Consider the following 19,927-nt stretch of genomic DNA (forward strand, 5'->3'; position numbering starts at 1 on the left):
ACTGCTTTTTAACACTAAACTGAAGGGAGGAAACCCGACGTCCTTGAGGCATTATCTGCTTATTCCATCCCCCATGACTAACAGACCCAAGCCAAGATCTACTGGAATCTATATACTCCAGAGAGGATAACAACATGGCTCTTCCTGCTGCCCCCGTAGGGAGAGGGTGTACTAGTTGAGGAAATGTAGATTATGTTTCATTTAATAATTGATGTTCCTCCATAAGCCATTATTGTTCAACACTTGAATGCAAAAACAATCTCTGAAATACCTTTGAGTAACCTAAGAAACGAAGTAAATTAGAAGAAAAAAATAGGGGCAATATCCCCTGGGCGCTCACCCGGTCAAATAATGATACTGAGGATGAAGTCAACATGGGACGGAAGTCAACGTGTACATCCCCTTACATCCCGATTTTTTGATTGTTTTTAATGGTATGAACGAGCTTTGGTGAAGATTGGGGTCAAATTTGGTCAAGTTTGGTTGGGGTCAAGCTTCATCGGAATTATGTGTAGTTTTGGAGAAGAATGCAAATACATATTTTGGGGGCAACCCCCGTAAACCCTCTTAGGGCACGATTTTATTTTATTTTATTTTCAATGCCCTGAACAAACTTTGGTACATATACAGTGATGAATGTTGTGGTAAACTTTCATCAAAACCATATGTGTCAGGTCAGGTATGGGAGCATGCGCAAGAACAGCGCATCACTGCATGCACTTTCCGCCGGTACTCCAGGGGCCTCCGTCTGGCCATCCCCCAGGTAGATGCCAGGCCCATCCCCATCTCCTTGAGATGCCGATCAACCTGCTGCAACCACGAGGCACGTGGTCGGCCCATTGGCCTCCTCCACTCACAAAGCTCCCTCGCTGAGAGAATCTGGTGAGCAGGATCAGCGTCAGGAAAACGAGCCACATGTCCATACAGCCGCAACTGACACTCACGGACTATGCAGGTAACAAATCTCATTTGAGTCTCTCTCAGCAACTGCACGTTGGACACAAAGTCCGACCAGCAATAGCCAAGGATTCTCCGAAGAGACCTGGTACCAAAGGAATTAAGTCTCCGTCTCAGATCCTTGGTCAGAGTCCAAGTCTCGCATCCATAGAGCAAGACTGGAAGCACCAAGGACCTGAAGACTCGGACTTTCGTCCTCCCGCACAGGTACCGGCAGCACCACACCCCATGATCCAGTGAATCCATGACTCCCCAGGCCCGACCCAGACGTCTATTGACCTCTGACTCACAGCCAGCAGAGACATGAATATCACTGCCAAGGTAAGTGAATCTCTCCAAGACCTCAACATCCTCACCACAAACAGACACAGACAGGACAGCGGCATCCAAGATGTCATTGAAAGCCTGGATCTTAGTTTTGACCCAGGAAACATGCAATCCCAGCGGCTCCAACTCCTCATTCAGCACCTCGAGGGCCCCCAAAAGGATATCTAAAGTCTTCGCAAAGATGACTGGATCATCTGCGAAATCAAGGTCAGAGATCTTGACATTCCCAAACGATGCACAGCAGCTTGATCTCTCCGACATCCTCCCTAGAATCCAGTCCATACAAGTGCTGAAAAGTGTGGGGGCAAGTACACATCCCTGACGAACTCCAGTAACAACTGGAAATAAGTCAGAGATGGTACCACCACACTTCACAGCACTCTCAGTACCAGAGTAGAGTTCAGACATCAGATCGATCAGTTTTGGTGGCACCCCATGAAGACCAAGATTCCTCCAGAGGGCATCCCGATTCACTGAATCGAACGCTTTACAGAGATAAACATAGGCTGCAAGCAGCCCCTGCCGAAACTCTCGTCTGCGTTCGGTGAGGACCTGAAGAGCAAGGATACGGTCAATCGTTGACCTCTTTGGTGTAAAGCTTGACTACTCTGGACGCTGGTGTCCTTAATTTCATAATACGCTCGTTGACTGGTGTTACCTCATTTATCATTGGAGTCAGCTTATTGGGCACAGCTACAGCAACTCCTTGGGAATGGTAACCATCAGAGGGACCAGACCAATAGTAGGTGTAACCACCCACCATTATCTCGCCGCAATCCGGTCTCCGAACCTCAGAGAGTGCTGCAATACCGATGTCCAAACACTTGAGCTCAGATGATAACAGAGACAGGTGATCATCCTCTCTTCGGGATAGGACATTCCAGGCACCCACCTCAGGTGTTAACCAAGGAGACCACTGTCTGGTGGATGACACCTCAGCACCACTCCGACACACTCCCGCAATCTGACCCGGGAATGTTACCCCGTGGTTTCCCTCCTATCATCAAAGATTGGGGTTCCCGAAAGCTTTGCCCCAATCCCGTCATCCGGTGAGCTGCCCTGCGAAGGGAAGCAGCCCAGGAGGTTCTCCCACGGAGTGGGTTTTCAGATTTCTTTGCGTTTTTGTGTTTTGCGGAATGAAGGGTTTTACGGTGGCCGGAGTGCAAATCCTGCCACCAACCTCCTAATAAAATAAAGTAACCCAACTGCAGGAGGACGTCCGCAGACACAGTTGGGCACTAGATATGGATGGCCGTTGGCTCACAAGGAGCCCCTCCGCCCTTTGACAGGTTTTGTTTTTAATCCTGCTGGGTGTCCATATCCAAACACCCTCCTCACCAAAAAAAAACCTGGTGGGGAAGATTGTTTAGTCGCTGACAACTCGACCATGGAACAGGTTAATACAGGTTTACATGATACCTGTAGCAGGTCACAGATCTAACCTGACCTGACCTGACACGTCTGTGTAGTTTCAGAGAAGTTGCAAGTATTTGTGGACGGACGGACGACACGCCACCCTTTAAGCTCCCTGGAACTACGTTCCAGGTGAGCTCCAAATAATTCCCAATTGTTTTGAACATAGAAATGCATTTACAAGCTCAGGAAAACATTCATTGAACATGACATCATAACCTTTTATCAGCTATCCTGTTTTATAAGCAAACTGTGTTTGTTGCAACATTGATGTTTAAAACCCAATTAGACATCATTAATACAGCATCGAAAGCACTTATGTGGACTGAATATTCATACAAACGGTTCGTGTGAGTGATATGATTAACCTGTTTGATTTTACAAGCATTACCACATCAGCATCACACAAGCCGAAGACAATGGTGTTGTGGATCCTGTGCCGCAGTGAGTCTGACTTCAATACCCGCAGTATTGAATACAGGCTCAGATGAGAACACATCAACAGGCCGAAATGTCTTCATGCATGCATATATACATGGCACCTGGCTGTGGATCTTTTGAATTCACCTTCTTCTTTCGTATGATCTTGTGGACAATTATAATTGAAGTTCCAGTCAAGAGAACCTTTAGTTTGCAGCATCAGTAGCCCTGGGTTGTTCTGCAAACCCATTGAATCTCCCCTGCACACAGTCCTCTACTACATGTCGGACTGTCTGGACTTGATGGCCACAGGTACACACTGAGCTTTCTGTTTGCTTCCACTTGTGCATTTGATGAGAGGTCCTTGCATGTAGAGTTCACAGTCGATTAAGACCACTCCGCTGGCATCTCTGCAGATAAAAGCCTGGGAAGTCCTTCATGGGATATTTGATTAGCTGGCCATTTCAAACTCATGCCTTTTCCCATTGCTGCCGCCACTCCTCATTATTAGTATTGTCCACTACAGGTTCCCTCATCCAGAAAGGCTTCAATGACTTCAGTCAAGATATGGACGATTCACTTGCTGTTTGTGGATTGGCAGGTTAGCATTGCATTGTTTCTGAAGGTACACTCGGGATGTTCATGCCTGCCTGCAAATGTCCGGGGTGCAATGTTAGCACAGGGAGCTTGGAAAGCAGTGACAGTAGTTTATGATGTGATGTTAGCACACCTGGTAAGCCTGGTGTTGCCTTCGTAGTTAGGGTGGCTGGCTTGGGATCTTAGGGTCCTGAGTTTGAGCCCCGTTGGCTGCTGAATTAACATCATGTGGGGTTGATTCAGCCTGTCATCCTTCAAGGTCGGTGAAATGAGTACCAGTGTATGGGTATAGGGACACAGCATCAGTGGCACAGTTGTGTCCCAACAAAAAGATAAGCACCTGGCAGCCAAGCTGCCGTATGCAAGAAGACGAAGAATAAGCACAACTAGTTTGGCATGAGCCAGGTGATTACTCAGATGGAAAGCAGTGACAATCGTTTTGATGGATTGGGACAGTCTCCATTTGGTGAAAAACAATCTCCCAAGTGAATTTCAGGATGCTGTGACAATGGCAGGACAGGGAGTGGCCAAACACGAACAGGTGTTTTGTCCATTTTGATGATTGTTAAGCAGCCAATCTTCAAGCTTGCTAAGAAGATATTGGAAGTGTTGGACTCGGATATTACAGTCAAATCAGATAATGTGTGACTAATGGAGGTGGCAATGCCATATTTACCATGATGCACTGCAGCAGCAAGTTTAAAACCACATATTCGACCATGAAGAGGAGGTGAAGGGTCAGCAATGTGTGTTTCATGGAGTGTGATATAACATCGAGGTCATGCTCTCGGGCTAGTTTGGAAAGGTAGTCACATTTATCTCGCAACAAACCTTCTACGTTGAGCTGCAAGTCGAGTAGATGCGCAAACTCCCTCTGACACTCCGGACAGATTGTCCCTGAGAAGGGCCCATTGGGATTGGATCTGGAGATCAGCATTCTCCTTTTTCATTCGTGTGCAGCACAAGGCTGTGGGGTAGCATCATTGGCTGAGGGCTCAGCTGTGCCACTGATGCAATGCCCTCTGCTGGTTGGGGCAGCATTTTAGAATTTGGCCAGCGTGCCGGCGATAGCTCGCCTACTCTTCGCAAAAGATACTGTGTGATCTCTAACGTCCACCAATGAATGCTGGTAGAAGGGACGCCCAGTTTAACATCCATCCGAGAGATGGCACACACATTGATGAATCACCCTGCCTGTGAAACACTGGGATAACAGTTTATAGCTGGGTCAGGATTCTGACCCAGGTTAGACAGCTTAGAGGGGAGTGTGCCTACCTCTATGCCATATCAGAAAAGTTGTATAGATATTGTTGCGGCCACGGATACCGAGACACCAGCTTGTCACTCAGGGGGATTAATCCCCGGTTGTCCTCGGAAGAGCCGGACCTGGGGCCACCGCTCACAATTAACGTTATGGTACAGTCGGTTGTTTTATAACCACGAACGCCACCCAGTCAACCACGAGTTCCAGTGTTCACCGTCTAATTATGCCGTTTAACGAGAGGTCACGTGGTTACCTGATCGGGGAGTGTGCCCTCAGCGAAGCACCAATGTTATCTTGATTAGATTTTAATTAGGGCGGCCGAGCATTTTAACCGCTGGTGCGTGCCGACGATTTTTGGCCAAATCTGTGGTAATTACCTCCCAGTCAATCGAGGTTCGGACAATGCTAGACCAATGGAAGGAAAGGACAAACACTGACAGGTTGGAAGTCAATAAATAATTTATTAATAATAAAATAAATTTTAAAAAACAACTTTATTTTCTGAGGTAAATAAATAATAAATTCCAAAGCAATCAAAATGAATAATTAATCTTGCAAAATCAATCAAAATTACAGGAAAAACATAGAGAGCAGATGCTTATCGGGGGTTGACTTACAACTAAACACAGACAAGGGTACCCAGTTGATCATTCGGGGGTTGAGGGGGGGAGAGTCGTTTCGCTCATCAGAGAGAAGTCGTCCGTGAAGTGAAATCGTCCTGAAATGTGTGCGTGCGTGTCACGTCCGTCGCCAGCACCCAGCCTTGCTGATGTCTGGGGGGGGGGGGTACCGAGATTGTCTGTCGCGGGTTTATACCCTGGTGCTGCGACATGAGCAGCTCCTCACACTTCACGAAACTGGTGACGTCCAGTCACCAACACGGTCCGTTGATGACTGACCCGCGCCTCACTCGTTGATGACTGATCCGTGCCTCACTCGTTGATGACTGATCCGCGCCTCACTCGTTGATGACTGACCCGCGCCTCACTCGTTGTGACTGACCCGCGCCTCACTCGTTGATGACTGATCCGCGCCTCACTCGTTGATGACTGACCCGCGTCTCACTCGTTGATGACTGACCCGCGCCTCACTCGTTGATGACTGATCCGCGCCTCACTCGTTGATGACTGACCCGCGCCTCACTCGTTGTGACTGATCCGCGCCTCACTCGTTTGTGACTGACCCGCGCCTCACTCGTTGATGACTGATCCGCGCCTCACTCGTTGATGACTGACCCGTGCCTCACTCATTGTGACTGACCCGTGCCTCACTCGTTGTCGGCGCTGCTCACACCCACACGTGCACCACACGCTCGCTTGCTCAAGCACTGGGAAGGACGAATTATCTCATTGTTGACGCTGGTCAGACACCCACATGCTCACTTGCTGGCTTGCGTGCTTCTTCCCTCGTGCGCTTCAACTCTCGCTTTCTCTCTCCTTCCTCTCTGGCTTTCTTTTTGTTTTGAACAGACCTCCAATTCTTTTTATACCTGTGGCCCGTCTCAGCGGGCGCAGAGTCCCCCCCTCCCCCAAGTTCAACCTGCCCCACTTGCGCACCGTTACCATGACAACCCGTGCGCTCGAAAAAAGGCGGGCATTGACGCTTGCAAAAGAAATATGTGCATAAACGTTGCTAAGGTAAAATAAGACAGGTGCCAGAGCTCGCGAAAGAATTGTGTGTGAATTCTGAAAGAATTCTGTCATAAATTTTAAAAAAGCTTCCCATAAGAGAGGGGATCTATCCTTTACCCTTCTCAACGCATCACATTTAAGATCCCATTAGACATGGGGATGGGGCTAATCTGAACTTGAATTTAAGGAAATAACTGTCTGAGGACCTGGCTGTGTGGATGCATTCATCAGACCGGATTCTGAAATCCGTAACAATATAAATAGTTTACTTGATCGATTTAATGACATTAGTTGGGCAAAAAGCACGTTATAGGGCGGAAGCACGGAAGCACAAAAAGCACGTTATGGTTTGATTCCACCAAAACACAATGGAAACACACAGGACTTCTACCGGCTCAACACACCTTCCCACCAATACCGGCAAAGCCACCGATGCAACACGCTGCCGGTGAAATACCAGGATCACAGTTCATAGTCGAGTCGGGATTCAAACAACTCAAGAGCGATCATGATGCTACTCAACGACCGTCAGCCTCACATGCTAAATATTACATAATGACAAACATAACATTGTTTATAAGTATATGATGACTCCTACTTTTTTGGGAGGAGGGGCAGCTCTGCACCATTACCACGACTACTACTCTACTCTACAACCTCAGCAGCCCCAATTATTCCCACATTTTTGTGGGGTGTGTCTGGGAACATTTTTGGCTCAGGACTTTCACAAACAGACTGGCGAGGCCTTACGTTCGACCAAAATGTTCCGAACACAAACATCCGCCTTCGGAAGTAGCATCCATGGTTACCTGATATCCTCAAAGGACAGCGGTGAGAATCTGGGGTGCTGACTGTGGTTGTGGAGTTTGTAACAATTGTGACAGGTGTGGTGAGGTGGTTGAAGTGTTTGTAGTGATTGTGGTGAGGTGGGCGAGCATACGTTATTGTGGGGATTATTTTAGGAAGACGTGATTGTATGAAGGTTGTCGTACTGTGGTTCGAGTATGGAGAAGGTTGAAATGAAGTGTCCGTTGGGGAATGGCGTGCGGTTTGAACGGGGTTTTGGTAGGAGATGCTAATGAAGCTGTCTGTTAACGAGCATGTCTGCTTAAAAGCGAGGTCATGTGTGTGAAGTAAAGTAAAGTAAATAAAATAGATAAAGCAATAGGGAATGGAATCAAAGACCGAACTAAAACCCCTCGCAACGCATTTTGTCCCATATACCCACTAGACACGAGGGAAGGGTGAACTAGAACGATACTAATGAAATAACTATCTGGGACCACAATATGTTGTTTGCATTTGCTTGGGGGAGTGCCAGCTTTGCAAAACTGCAAATATATATATATATATATATATATATATATATATATATATATATATATATATACATATATATATATATATATATATATATATATATATATATATATACCTCTATTATAATACCAAGCTTGCACACTAAAAACTCGGCTCGCCGTCACACGATCCCTATGAAATTGCTGTGGCACTTAGCGGACATGCCGACAATGTGTGGGAAGTCTTGGCGTTCCATAGTACCACTTGCATTTTGCACAATGCGTATTTTTGTCATTCCCCGTGTACGGTCTGTTGTCTGCTACCAGCTATGTTGTACTGCTATCCCGTGCATGTGCACCGGTATCGCTAGTATAGCTATAATTGCCCCCCTCCCACACTTCTCTCACCCAAGTAGCTACATAAAGCGACCCAAGAAGACTTACACAAGTTAAGTGCTAACGCTGTTTCGAACCCTTCCCAGAGTTCCTCAACAACTGTAAAGACGTTCAATCATCCATCTGATCCTAGCCACCTGGGTGTATTCGATTAATAGGTGAGTGCTGATTGGCTTTTCCCTCCATTCACAGGTGAGAGATGTGGGTGGCTCTTTATATATATGTATGTATATATATATATATATATATATATATATATATATATATATATATATATATATATATATATATATATATATAATTTTTTTCGAAATGATCGAAATTTAGTATTCCTGGGCATCAAAGAAACTCTGTGATACCATGAAAAATTTGGGGTGCTAATTGTAGAAAAAAATCTGACAACAGCAATTGATTTTCCCTTATATGGCCTATGCCATAACTATTCGGCTTAATTATGGGTTGTGTGTCTCAATACCGGAACTAGCTTATAACCTTTGGATGAAAAAAAAACCAACGAACTTTTTATACTCTCGGCTGTTGCACCATCAAACGTCCGATCTTGACAAAAGGTAACTAATTTAACTCGTAATTAGTTGTCAAAAGGCTCCACGAACCGACAGTGACAAAAGTTGGTTCGGCATGACACAGAGCTGAGCCATTTAATGAGAACTTCATTTACAAACGACCTGTCAATTCAACTTCCTTCCCCAAACTTCTCATCTATTATACTAGAACGTGCCCGTACGTGCAAAAAAAAACAAAAATAAATAAAACTTTCAAACCGCGAGCCAGAAACAACAACCACACAGGCCGTTCCTTCGCTCTCGCATGCCCATACGTGCGTGGCCGTACGTGCGTGGCCGTACTTGCAAACCAAAAATAAAAATAAACCAATGTCACCCGCAGGGTGACCCGTATCTTGCCAAAAGGTGACCACGTGTGACTTCTTTAAGGTCACACTGAGGTGAACAGAGCTGCTATCCACCAGGAGCGACTCCTTGAGGAATATCTGCCTACGAGAGATTCCGATGAGAATCGTTCTACAGAGTAACCATGAAAAATATATGTTTGCCTCATAACGTCACCAAATGACGTCATGATGTCTCAAGCTTGACATATCTAGAAAGCACTCATCGAGGTGTTCAATTTGAGGTACTACACGATATGGTTCCTAAAACTTGAAAATTTGACCTTGGGGTCAAATATGTTTGACCTGGGGCACTAACCATGAAGGTCAAGGCCAATCGCCACCAAAAATTAATCAGCTGAGCGCCAGACCATGAACTATATTCCCATGAAGTTTGAAGACGATCCGATCAAAATTACTCAAAAAATAAGGGTTTCGTCGACTCCCCTGATTTGCGACAAAGTGACCTTGACCTTTGACCTTGACCTTCAAATTTTTATGCGCTGAAAGGGACCTCTATAGGCCTCTGATATGCGAAGTTACAAAAATTTCCAATGATAACTGTGCTCTGCAGAGTGATTTATACGTGATTACAGACAAAAAAAAAAACAAAAAACATACGAGCTGACTAACATATCTTGCAAAAACTTCGTTTTGGCAAGATAATAAAAAAAAAAAAACTTTCAAACAACCACACTTCCTTCGCTCAAAAAAAATTTTTCAAACCGCAAGCCAGAAACAACAACCACACAGGCTGTTCCTTCGCTCTCGTAAACAACGACTGGATTGGGGCATTGTGTTTATCTACAAATGCGCATCAGAAATCGAGAAATTATTAGAATACTCCAAGTCATCACCATCCGGAAGTAGTGCGTGCCCGTACGGAATGTTCACATCATTCCACGAATTATCACTTGCATTGAAGTAACAACTGCTGTGATACTTCCACACACAGAGTTAATTAAAATCCAAATTAAAATCAAGTTTACCTCCCTGTCTTTGCTTGCCATGACATTCGCTGCCATTGACCATTTCCACTCCAACGCCACGGGAACGAAGGCACCGATCGATCCCCATCGTAACCGGCACGACACGTGACGTCATCGTCGGCCGGCCGCGCATCGGCTGACGGGAAGTTAAGTCCTCACTGTCCGGAAGTTCGCATATCGCAATTACGATTATTCGCAATTTAGTTTTAATAGCCAATTATTCAATTAGCACCAACGTATTTTGCCTTTTCGCAATGTCATCGCAAGGAAAAACACAAAGAGAAGAGAAGAGAAGAGAAGAAAAAGAAACTTTCAAACAACCACACAGGCCGTTCCTTCGCTCTCGTAAATGACGACTGGATTGGGGCATTGTGTTTATCTATAAATGCGCATAAGAAATCGAGAAATTATTAGAATACACGAAGTTATCACTTTCCAGAAGTCCGTACGTTGTAACCAGTAATGGGGAACGTGGCTGAGGTTCTCTTCCCCATCGGCCACGCCTACACAGCAACGTGTCTTGTCATTGGTTTGGTAAATAAATGGCCATAACTTGGGAAGCACTTTTCCGATTAATATCAAACCTTGAAAAGGCACATCCTCAGGTCCCCAGCAATATACCTGGCAAGTTTCAATTAGATTGGACCAGTGGTTGTCGAGAAACAACGGTCACAGTCACACACACACACACACACACACACACACACACACACACACACACACACACACACACACACACACACACACACACACACACACACATTGCTGGAATTATAGATAGATGAACGTTCGATGTGCGCGCAGTTCGGGGTCAACACTCCAGTGCACGTTCCCGAGATGACGTCACGTACGCTCTTCTGAGCACATCAGACGCACGTACAAAAGCTGGTTCAGAAATCACCTGCAGGACGAGTACATGAAAACACCACCAGTGTACCTTAAGGTGAATTGTGATTAACCTGTGCACGTCATGCGCGTCGTCAACTGACGTTTCAACCCAACAACATGTCATCGATTTGGATAGCAACACAAAACAAGCCCAACCGAATCATTGATGTTTGAAATGCCATGCGAGGGCCTTTGACGGTAATGCTTATTATTATTATTATCAGGTTACAAGGTACGTTTAATCAGGTCCGGAGCAATTAAATGTAAGCGGAAGGTAACTTTCGGTCTTGTAAACAGCAACAAAGGAAAGGCAGTTTCATAAAACGTGCTCACACTTCATAATGAAGGCCCTGATGGGAGGGAGAGGTCCAGGCTCCCTTGAACAGGTCGACAGGTCCCCTCGACACGCGACATCGTGCCAGCAAGTGCAATTAAGCAAATGTCAGCTTCTGCTCTCATTGAATGTTTCCAGACGAGGAATTGCAATATGCACAAATATGTTCACACACACACACACACACACACACACACACACACACACACACACACACACACACACACACACACGTCCATCATGTTATTTTCATACAAGGACTTAACCACATATGTGTGGACCAGCTTGAATATTATAATATAAATGTCCCACTCACGATCACACTGATCACAAGAACGACTGAGCGGATCAGGTTAACAGCTATTCCCCGGTCAGCCATTTACCGCACAGGTAACACAGCTAACAATTTATAAATAAATATAAAATATATATATATATATATATATATATATATATATATATATATATATATATATATATATATATATATATATATATATATATATATATATATATATACACAAACTACTTAGTTAAACAACTTCCACATTCTCTTTAATCTCATGCTTCCATCTAGGTCTTCAAGACAGCTGTTCACCACCATCTCAGATCATCCCCCATCCAAAACCATGATCTTTTCTACCCCTTCCTCTCCCTCTCCCCACCCCCAATTTTGCTTATGTATCCATCTTATCCACCCCCTGCTTTCTCCCTTTGCCCTCCTCTTGTTCCTTTTGTTCTGTTGCATCCTGTGCTGGTCTGTTATCTAGCTCTTCCACGAGCCTCAACTTTGGTGACATTTTACAAATTCATCAAAAACGAAAACCTGAAATGTCTTACGCCAATAAGTATTTACCCCTTTGCTGTGACACTCCAAATTGAGCTCAGGTGCATCCAATTTCCTTTGATCATCCTTGAGATGTCTCCACAACTTGATTGGAGTCCACCTCTGGCCAATTCAATTGATTGGACATGATTTAGAAAGTCACTGTCTTTCAATCTTTGATGGTCACAGTCAAAAATCTAATAAATCACTGCACAGATATTTCTCAACTTGTCAGACACCAGAGATGTGTAGACATGTAAAAAAGTAAAGGAGATGGACTTTCGGAGCTTCCTTTTCCTTGAGCTCTTGGTCACAACACGAAGGAATCGGATGCAGGCTGAATCACGGACAAGTAGGGATGTGAAGGAACAGGAGGGGGCAGGTGAAGTTGAGGTCAGTTTATTTATGGCATGTATTGAAATGCTGGGTCTCAGGCAATGATACCAGCCAGCATGAGGAAGTACAGGTCTGCCATCACGAGAATAAGAGACCACTCTTGATAGCAGCCTCATCCGGAATGAGTCCCAGTTCCCCTCGCTCAAGCTCCTGACTTTGGGTGGCTGCAGTGATTGTTGTCAATTGTCACAACGATAGTCACCCAGGTTGCTCTCAGCCTCTGCTTACCTCTGCTCAATCTGACAGCTCTGCTTTGGCATGGAATTGTATGGAAGATTTTGTCTCTCAAGTGAATTTAACCAGTGCACTGACTTCAACCATATGCTTCTGTTGCCCCTTGATTCCAACTTTCACAAGCTCGTTGCTGGATTCTAACCTAGAGCTGTGGTCCAGCGTACTCTATGGCATAGAGGAACTTCCCCCTTCCCTCAATGTGCAGTTGGAGACGACAGCTGCAGGTGCATTCTTCCCCCACAATGAAACTTTACTAGATCTGTGTATACGACCATTTTTGTTTCAACAGTCCTGATAACGTCCGTGGAGTCTTCCTCACAGCAAAGGTCCACAGTTATTACCCAAGCAATGGAACAACGCTCATGTCTTTATCACCGATTTTGTCATACTAAGGGCAGCAAAGTACCCAAAAGATAAAACTTCGGGAAAGTACAAACTTAGACACAAACTATAACCTTAATAATTAATGCAAAAACCCTTCAGCTCACAAGAGTCTTCCACGGATTGCACTGGGCTGAAGCAACAGTAGTCAAACTGTGGGGCTGGCAAGATGGCCTCGAGGTTTGCATGCTCACCTCTGAACTGTTTAGCCTGGGTTCAAATCTTGGCCTGGCTGGGTTTGAATCTTGGTCGAGCTACAAACTGTCATCCTGGTGTCTCGCAAGCAGAGTGAGGCATCCATGTGTGTGCCGTCCCTCGGATGGATGCTAAATTACAAATTCCTGCTCTAACCTATAGGGACACTGCATGAGCACCACAGCTGTGCCCCCCTCAAGCAAATTATGCTACTTGCAGCCATGCGCACAGCATACAAAAGAAGAAGTCAGACTGTGCATCTGATTTTACTTCTCATTCAAATTCTCAAACATGTGCTAAAAATTGGTGAAGACTAACAAGAATTGGCGATCACATCTCATAGTTTTCTATCACAAGCACAAGAAGAAGCACCAATCCATCAGTTTATCATCAGGTCGGGAAACAAACCCACAAAAGACAGATTGGAGGCAAGTGCGCTACCTCTGCAGCGTTGCTGTCAAACTCACTGCAAGGCAAAAGGGAGCCATTCATCTAACCAGGGATTACACTTGTAATACTAGACCGGCACTCGGTAGAGCGTCTACCTCTGCCAGGCTAAACAGTTACGTTTTGTATCCCACTGATGGGCCGGATCTGGATCCAGACCTGCACAAAAGTCTCATGGGCTTGTTCTTGTCAACTACCCAACTCATTTTGTCCGAATCCGTGCATAACTTTTTGAGATACTGCATTGTGCTACATGAGATCACGTTGTTAGCCCCATCTCTCAATGGTGAAGAATCACTTAAAGAGTTCTAGTATCCGCATCCTGATCCGGATCTTCACCAAAATCGAATCAATTCGTCCTCGTCACACAACCAACCTGTCGATCAAATTACCTCCGAATCCATGCAGAACTTTTTGAGATATCCTGCTTACAAACAAACAGACAGAGACAAAACATACCAGACAGACAGACAGATAACCTCTACCAACCTTTGGTGGCGGAGGTAATCACCAAGTCACCACCAGGGGTTAAAACTATCTCAAATGAATAAAGAATGTTTCTTTTTCAAGCGAGTAAACTCGACAAACACTTTTATGATTAGAGCTTTATTTCTGTAAGGTAATACATACTTATGGTGACCGATATTCATGCACCAAGAGTTAAATTAAAAAAAGAAACTAAAACATTCCCAAAAATGGCTTCTGTTGTATATAAAACATAAACGTGTTCAAAAATAAACAACAACCCCATATTTATGTTACGGCACTGGAATGAAACGTGCATTCATTGAGTGTTGTATTATATGGAGCGATGAACCGTTTCGATCAGCCTCCAACATCTGTGTGTTTATGAGCGGTTGACCACCGACGTGCACTCACTTTTAAAACAAGCGGAAAAACAACTTGCGATCAAGGTGAATTCTATACCCTCAGCTATATATTCAAAAAAAAAAAAACTTCAGCATCGATAAATTACATACGTTCGTTATTATTCCTCTCCCCATTAGAGCTGTTCCATTAAAATGAAAAAAACAAAGTTTTTTTTTGGATGTTTAAACACAAAAACTTTTTGGCGAAAAGTTTTTTGGCCTTAAGAGGATTAAAAAATTCAGTTTGTGTTTCCTCGTCACTGTGGCATCACTCATGGGTTGATATGGTCACGAGTTAATAATCTCAGACTTTTGTGTGTTGTATGCTCGAGCTGACATTCATCAAAAGGGAGCATTAAGCCTGCTGTCTTGCATTCTTCGATTTACTCGTGTGCGAGGACGGCCCCTCTCATATTAAACAATTAAATGCATTGTATATCTTAAAAAGCATTTGAGATTTCTTAAAAAAAAAAAATTATATATATATATATATATATATATATATAATCAAATGGTCCATCACAAGAGCTGTTTTACTTACATGGCAGAAAAAAACTCCTTTGACTTCCCTCGTGGGGGAGGCTGGGGAACGGTTCTGGCCCAAGTCTTTCTGGAACCGACTGGCTCGGCCTGGCATTGAACTGCAGCAGGAATTTATAACTTGTTCAGGGTGCCGGTGATAAGTCGCTTCTTCTTCGGTCTGTTTAAGGTCGACCAACACCCCCCCCCCCCCGTACTAGCATATGGGTCCTCCAGTTCAACGTCCATCTAAAGGACGGCGCACACATTGATGCTGCGCCATGCATGCCGAACAACAGGGTGACAGTTTAGAACTGGCTCGAGATTCAAACTTATGCTGGACAACTCAAAAGTGAATGCGCGTACCTCTCGAGGCTATTCTGGTAACCCTATGCCAGAAAAATAAAAGAAAACTCCACCTTGTTAGTTTTTGTTGCTGCTTTCGGTCCAAAAAGGCTTTTTTCAAATCAAAACCGTTTTATATCTACAATTCCTTGAGAAAACTGCAATTTCAATCGACAACATTGTTCTTTGCTCTTTGTTGAAAAATAAAAGTGAAACTCCTTCCCTTTTGATTTGTCTTTTTTAAGTTCCTAACTAATGTGTTATTTTCACACATTCAATGAGCAAACACCCTCCTTGTCCGCCTCCCCACCAGAGTCGTAATAGAAAGCATGTGAATGTCCAATGTCCAACTTGAGGTTTCTGGGTCAGATCGAAGTACAGTCACGAAGATTGAAGCTTTCTTGGCTAAACACTCATGCCAGTCTGTGGCGGTCAACGAGAGATGTGTCAAAGTCTTACGCTTCTGTGTCAATAACTCCCACCATATTCGATGCACGTGTTTCACCCCAAAAATGCGCTTGAGCTACTCCAGTCGTCCTGCAGCTCGAGTGTACGTGTGCTTCAAGCTGGGCGTCAAGGCCGAACCCAAAATTCTGATTCGGCAGGCAATTGTAAATTTCAGGAGATGTGCAGGACATTTACGGTGATACATTCTACACGTAATTACATATACTTAGCAATATAAACATGTGCACCGAAGTGCAAGAACGTAAAGGCCAAATTGTAGTTGAAAAGGCTGATATTAAAATACAATTAAAGGCTGAAAAGAAGAAGAGCAACACAAGAAGTAGAAGAAGAATAGAGGAAGAAGAAGGAAGAACAAAGATGTGCAAAAAGAAGGTAAATGTGCCAACAGGAAGTGTTATATGAACAAAACGTGTGCCGTGGCACACAATCACAAGGCTTCAAACTCGTCAATGCGCTGCTTGGTGTTGCCCATACGGATCTGTCGGAGAGTCTTATACTTGTCCCGTCCTGCTTTTACGTTCTCCAGGTGAAGATTGTCATACTTTGTGTTCTCTTTCTCATTCCGTGCTCCTTCCAGGTCATTTTGAAGTTTCTGCACATCCATAAGAAGACAATACATCACCTTAAATAAGTAATTATAACGATAAGCCAAATGTTAAAAATACAATATATAATTGCCCACCAGATGTTGATTACGAGTTATCCAAATGTCCCGTACACAAAAATATAAGAGTGATAGGACAATGGTAGGCAAACCTTCAGCTGCATTTGCAGGTGGCTGTTCTTGTTGCTCTCGGTCACACGGTTTTCCTCACTGCGCTGCTGATCCACACTCATGGGATGAAAGTCTGCCGTTTCATAATCGCCATCTTCGTACCTTCTCCCAGGCATGTTCATTATTGCTGGTGGAGGTGGAAGTGGGAAATCGTTCAAGCCAGCTTGTTGATTTGACTGTCTGTTTTTAGAGATCATTTGGCTGCTTTGGGAATTTAATCCAGCACGGTCATAGGGGCTATTTGGATGTTCTTTGACCACAACTTGCTCATAGTATCCGGATGCACCGCTATTGACGTTGGAGGTGAAATTCGATTGTTGTGCTGGTGGCTGGTATGGTGCTGGTGGCGGGTACGCTGGAGGAGAATTTGGAGGTAATTTGCCTTTCTGTTGGCTGTAAGGAAATGGGGAAACCAAGTGTGAAGGTAAGGTAGGTGAAGTCGGCTGTTGCTGGTAGTTGCTCTGTTGTAAGTTGCTCTGGTTAGAGCGTGAGATTGATTTTGCCCTTTGCAGCTCATCTTGCGTTATCTGCAAGTCTTCTTTAGCCTTTTCAGCCTGTGATAAGCCCAAGATAAAGCAGAATTAATGTACAGCCCGAACAATACAACACTTGCGGGAACAAGTAGAAGCATTTCATCTTTCTTCAAGCTTTACCACATTAAGATAACATGCAAACACACAAATGTCCTTAGTACAGTTATGAACTGAAAAAAAAGACACTTGCTTTTATCAACCCGAGTTGAAAAATAAAGTTTCAGCTTAAAATCTGATTTCGAAAGAGAAAGCATTAAGTATACCACATACATTAGTTAACAAAGTAATAGGGGGTGTCAAAAAATCCCTTCAGAGACCACCTTAATGAGCACAGAACTACTTCATATATCCAAACCCAAGGTCTGGCCTTGTAAAGGGGCCAGCTACATATTACGTACACTCAAGTGAATGGAAAGGTCGAAAAGACAGAATAAAAGATGAGGGGAATATATTAAGATATCAAAAGTTTCATCATTATATGTATGAAATACGGAAATGCACCTTGATCCAGGAAGAAAAAAATCCCAACATCTAATATTATAAACCTGGTGTTAACGGTTAAGGTGGTTCGTTTAAGATCTTAGGGTCTTGAGTTTGAGCCCCTGTTGTTCCGTAAAATACCACCAGGTGGGTTTGCCCAGCCTGCCATCCTTCTGAAGTTGGCAAAATGAGTACCAGTTTATTGGTAATAGGGGGGAACTGCATCAGTGGCACAGTGAAGCTCCCAGCAACGATGCATCCAGCAGCCACAGGTTGCATACAAAATGATGATCTAAAAGCCAGTTCGTTTTTGGACCATGTACGTGTGGACAGATTTCCTTAACCCCATTGGTTGGAAAGCTGGTCCGACTCCACCCACAATTGTAACCTGAAAAAAACATAGGACCGCCTGTCCTGAAGCTCACCTGGATCAGGAGCAACAGTCACTCAAATGCCCTGCAGACCTCCTAAGACCCTGAAATTTTTGATGCCGTGAACAAACTTAGGTGCATTGCGGGTGATGAAGGTTGTGGTCAAAATTCATTGAACTTGTGCGTGTAATTCAGAGAAGAGAGCAAATGCCGATTTGGGGGGGGGGGTCATAAACCCTCCCGTAGATCCCCTTAGTGGGCGCAGATTTTTATATGGTTGATAAATTTGGTACATCACGGGTGATGTTCGTCAGGTCAGGTTCGATCTGTGACCTGCTACAGGTACCATGTAAACCTGTACTAACCTGTTCCATGGTCGGGTTGTCGGCGACTAAACCGTCTCCCCCACCAGGTTTTCTGGTGAGGAGGGTGTTTGGATATGGACACCCAGCAGGATTAAAAACAAAACCTGTCAAAGGGCGGAGGAGCTCCTTGTGAGCCAACGGCCATCCATATCTATCTAGTGCCCAACTGTGTCTGCGGACGTCCTCCTGCAGTTGGGTTACTTCTTATTAGGAGGTTGGTGGCAGGATTTGCACTCCAGCCACCGTAAAACGCTTCATTCCGCAAAACGCAAAAACGCAAAAAAATCTGAAAACCCACTCCGTGGGAGTACCTCCTGTGCAGCTTCCCTTCGCAGGGCAGCTCACCGGATGATGGGATTGGGGCAAAGCCTTCGGGACCCCCAATCTTTGATAGGAGGGAAACCACGGGGTAACATCCCTGGGTCAGATTGCGGGAGAGTGTGTCGGAGTGGTGCTGAGGTGTCGTCCACCAGACGGCGGTCTCCTTGGGTTAACCTGAGGCGGTCCCTTCGGGTGGGTGCCTGGAATGTCCTCTCCCTAAGAGAGGATGATCACCTGTCTCTGTTATCATCTGAGCTCAAGCGTTTGGACATCGGGGTTGCAGCTCTCTCTGAGGTTCGGAGACCGGATTGCGGCGAGATAATGGTGGGTGGTTACACCTACTATTGGTCTGGTCGCTCTGATGGTTACCATACCCAAGGAGTTGCTGTAGCTGTGTCCAATAAGCTGACCCCAATGATAATTGAGGTAACACCGGTCAACGAGCGTATTATGAGATTAAGGATTCGTCACTCCTTAGGTGTCATTTCCCTGGTCTCTATTTATGCTCCGACTGAGTTGAGTGATGTTACCGTGAAGGACACATTCTACGCCACACTCGAGTCTTTGGTTGATCAGTGCCCCAGACGAGATACACTTCTAGTCTTGGGGGATTTCAATGCATCGACTGGAACTGATAGGGATGGTTATGAGGTGTGTGTTGGTCCCCATGGGTCAGGAACTATGAACCAGAATAGCACTAAGTTCCTTGACTTTGCAAGAAGTCATGGACTTAGGGTGGCTGGTTCATGGTTTCAGCGCCCGCAAGCTCATCGCTGGACTTGGTATTCCAACGCTGGCGGTGTGGCAAAGGAGATTGACCATGTCCTCATTGACGGTCGCTGGAGGATGATCCAGAACTGCAGGGTCTACCGGAGTGCTCAGTTCCTCAATACTGACCACAGGCTTGTTGTAGCAACTCTAAAGCTGCACCTTAAATCCTGGAGAATGGTACCATCCCAGCCTAGGCTGGATGTTGCCAAG

General features: G+C 44.9%; 1 protein-coding gene across 1 annotated transcript in view; it reads right to left on the reverse strand.

Annotated features, from left to right (window-relative positions):
* Positions 1–14,490: 14,490 nt before the first annotated feature.
* The window catches only part of LOC147010692 (radixin-like), a 72,737-nt gene continuing 67,300 nt past the window's right edge, over positions 14,491–19,927 (reverse strand). Inside the window, exons 12-13 of the mRNA XM_085859331.1 lie at positions 16,858–17,430; positions 14,491–16,693 (exon numbers count right to left, since the gene is read on the reverse strand). Of these exons, the coding sequence (XP_085715457.1) occupies positions 16,529–16,693; positions 16,858–17,430 (738 nt within the window). The 3' untranslated portion in view covers positions 14,491–16,528. The remainder of the gene's footprint in view (positions 16,694–16,857; positions 17,431–19,927) is intronic.

The sequence above is a fragment of the Eptatretus burgeri genome, chromosome 16, assembly GCF_056783735.1.
Source record: "Eptatretus burgeri isolate ZD-2024b chromosome 16, Ebu_testis_v1, whole genome shotgun sequence".
NCBI lineage: Eukaryota > Metazoa > Chordata > Myxini > Myxiniformes > Myxinidae > Eptatretus > Eptatretus burgeri.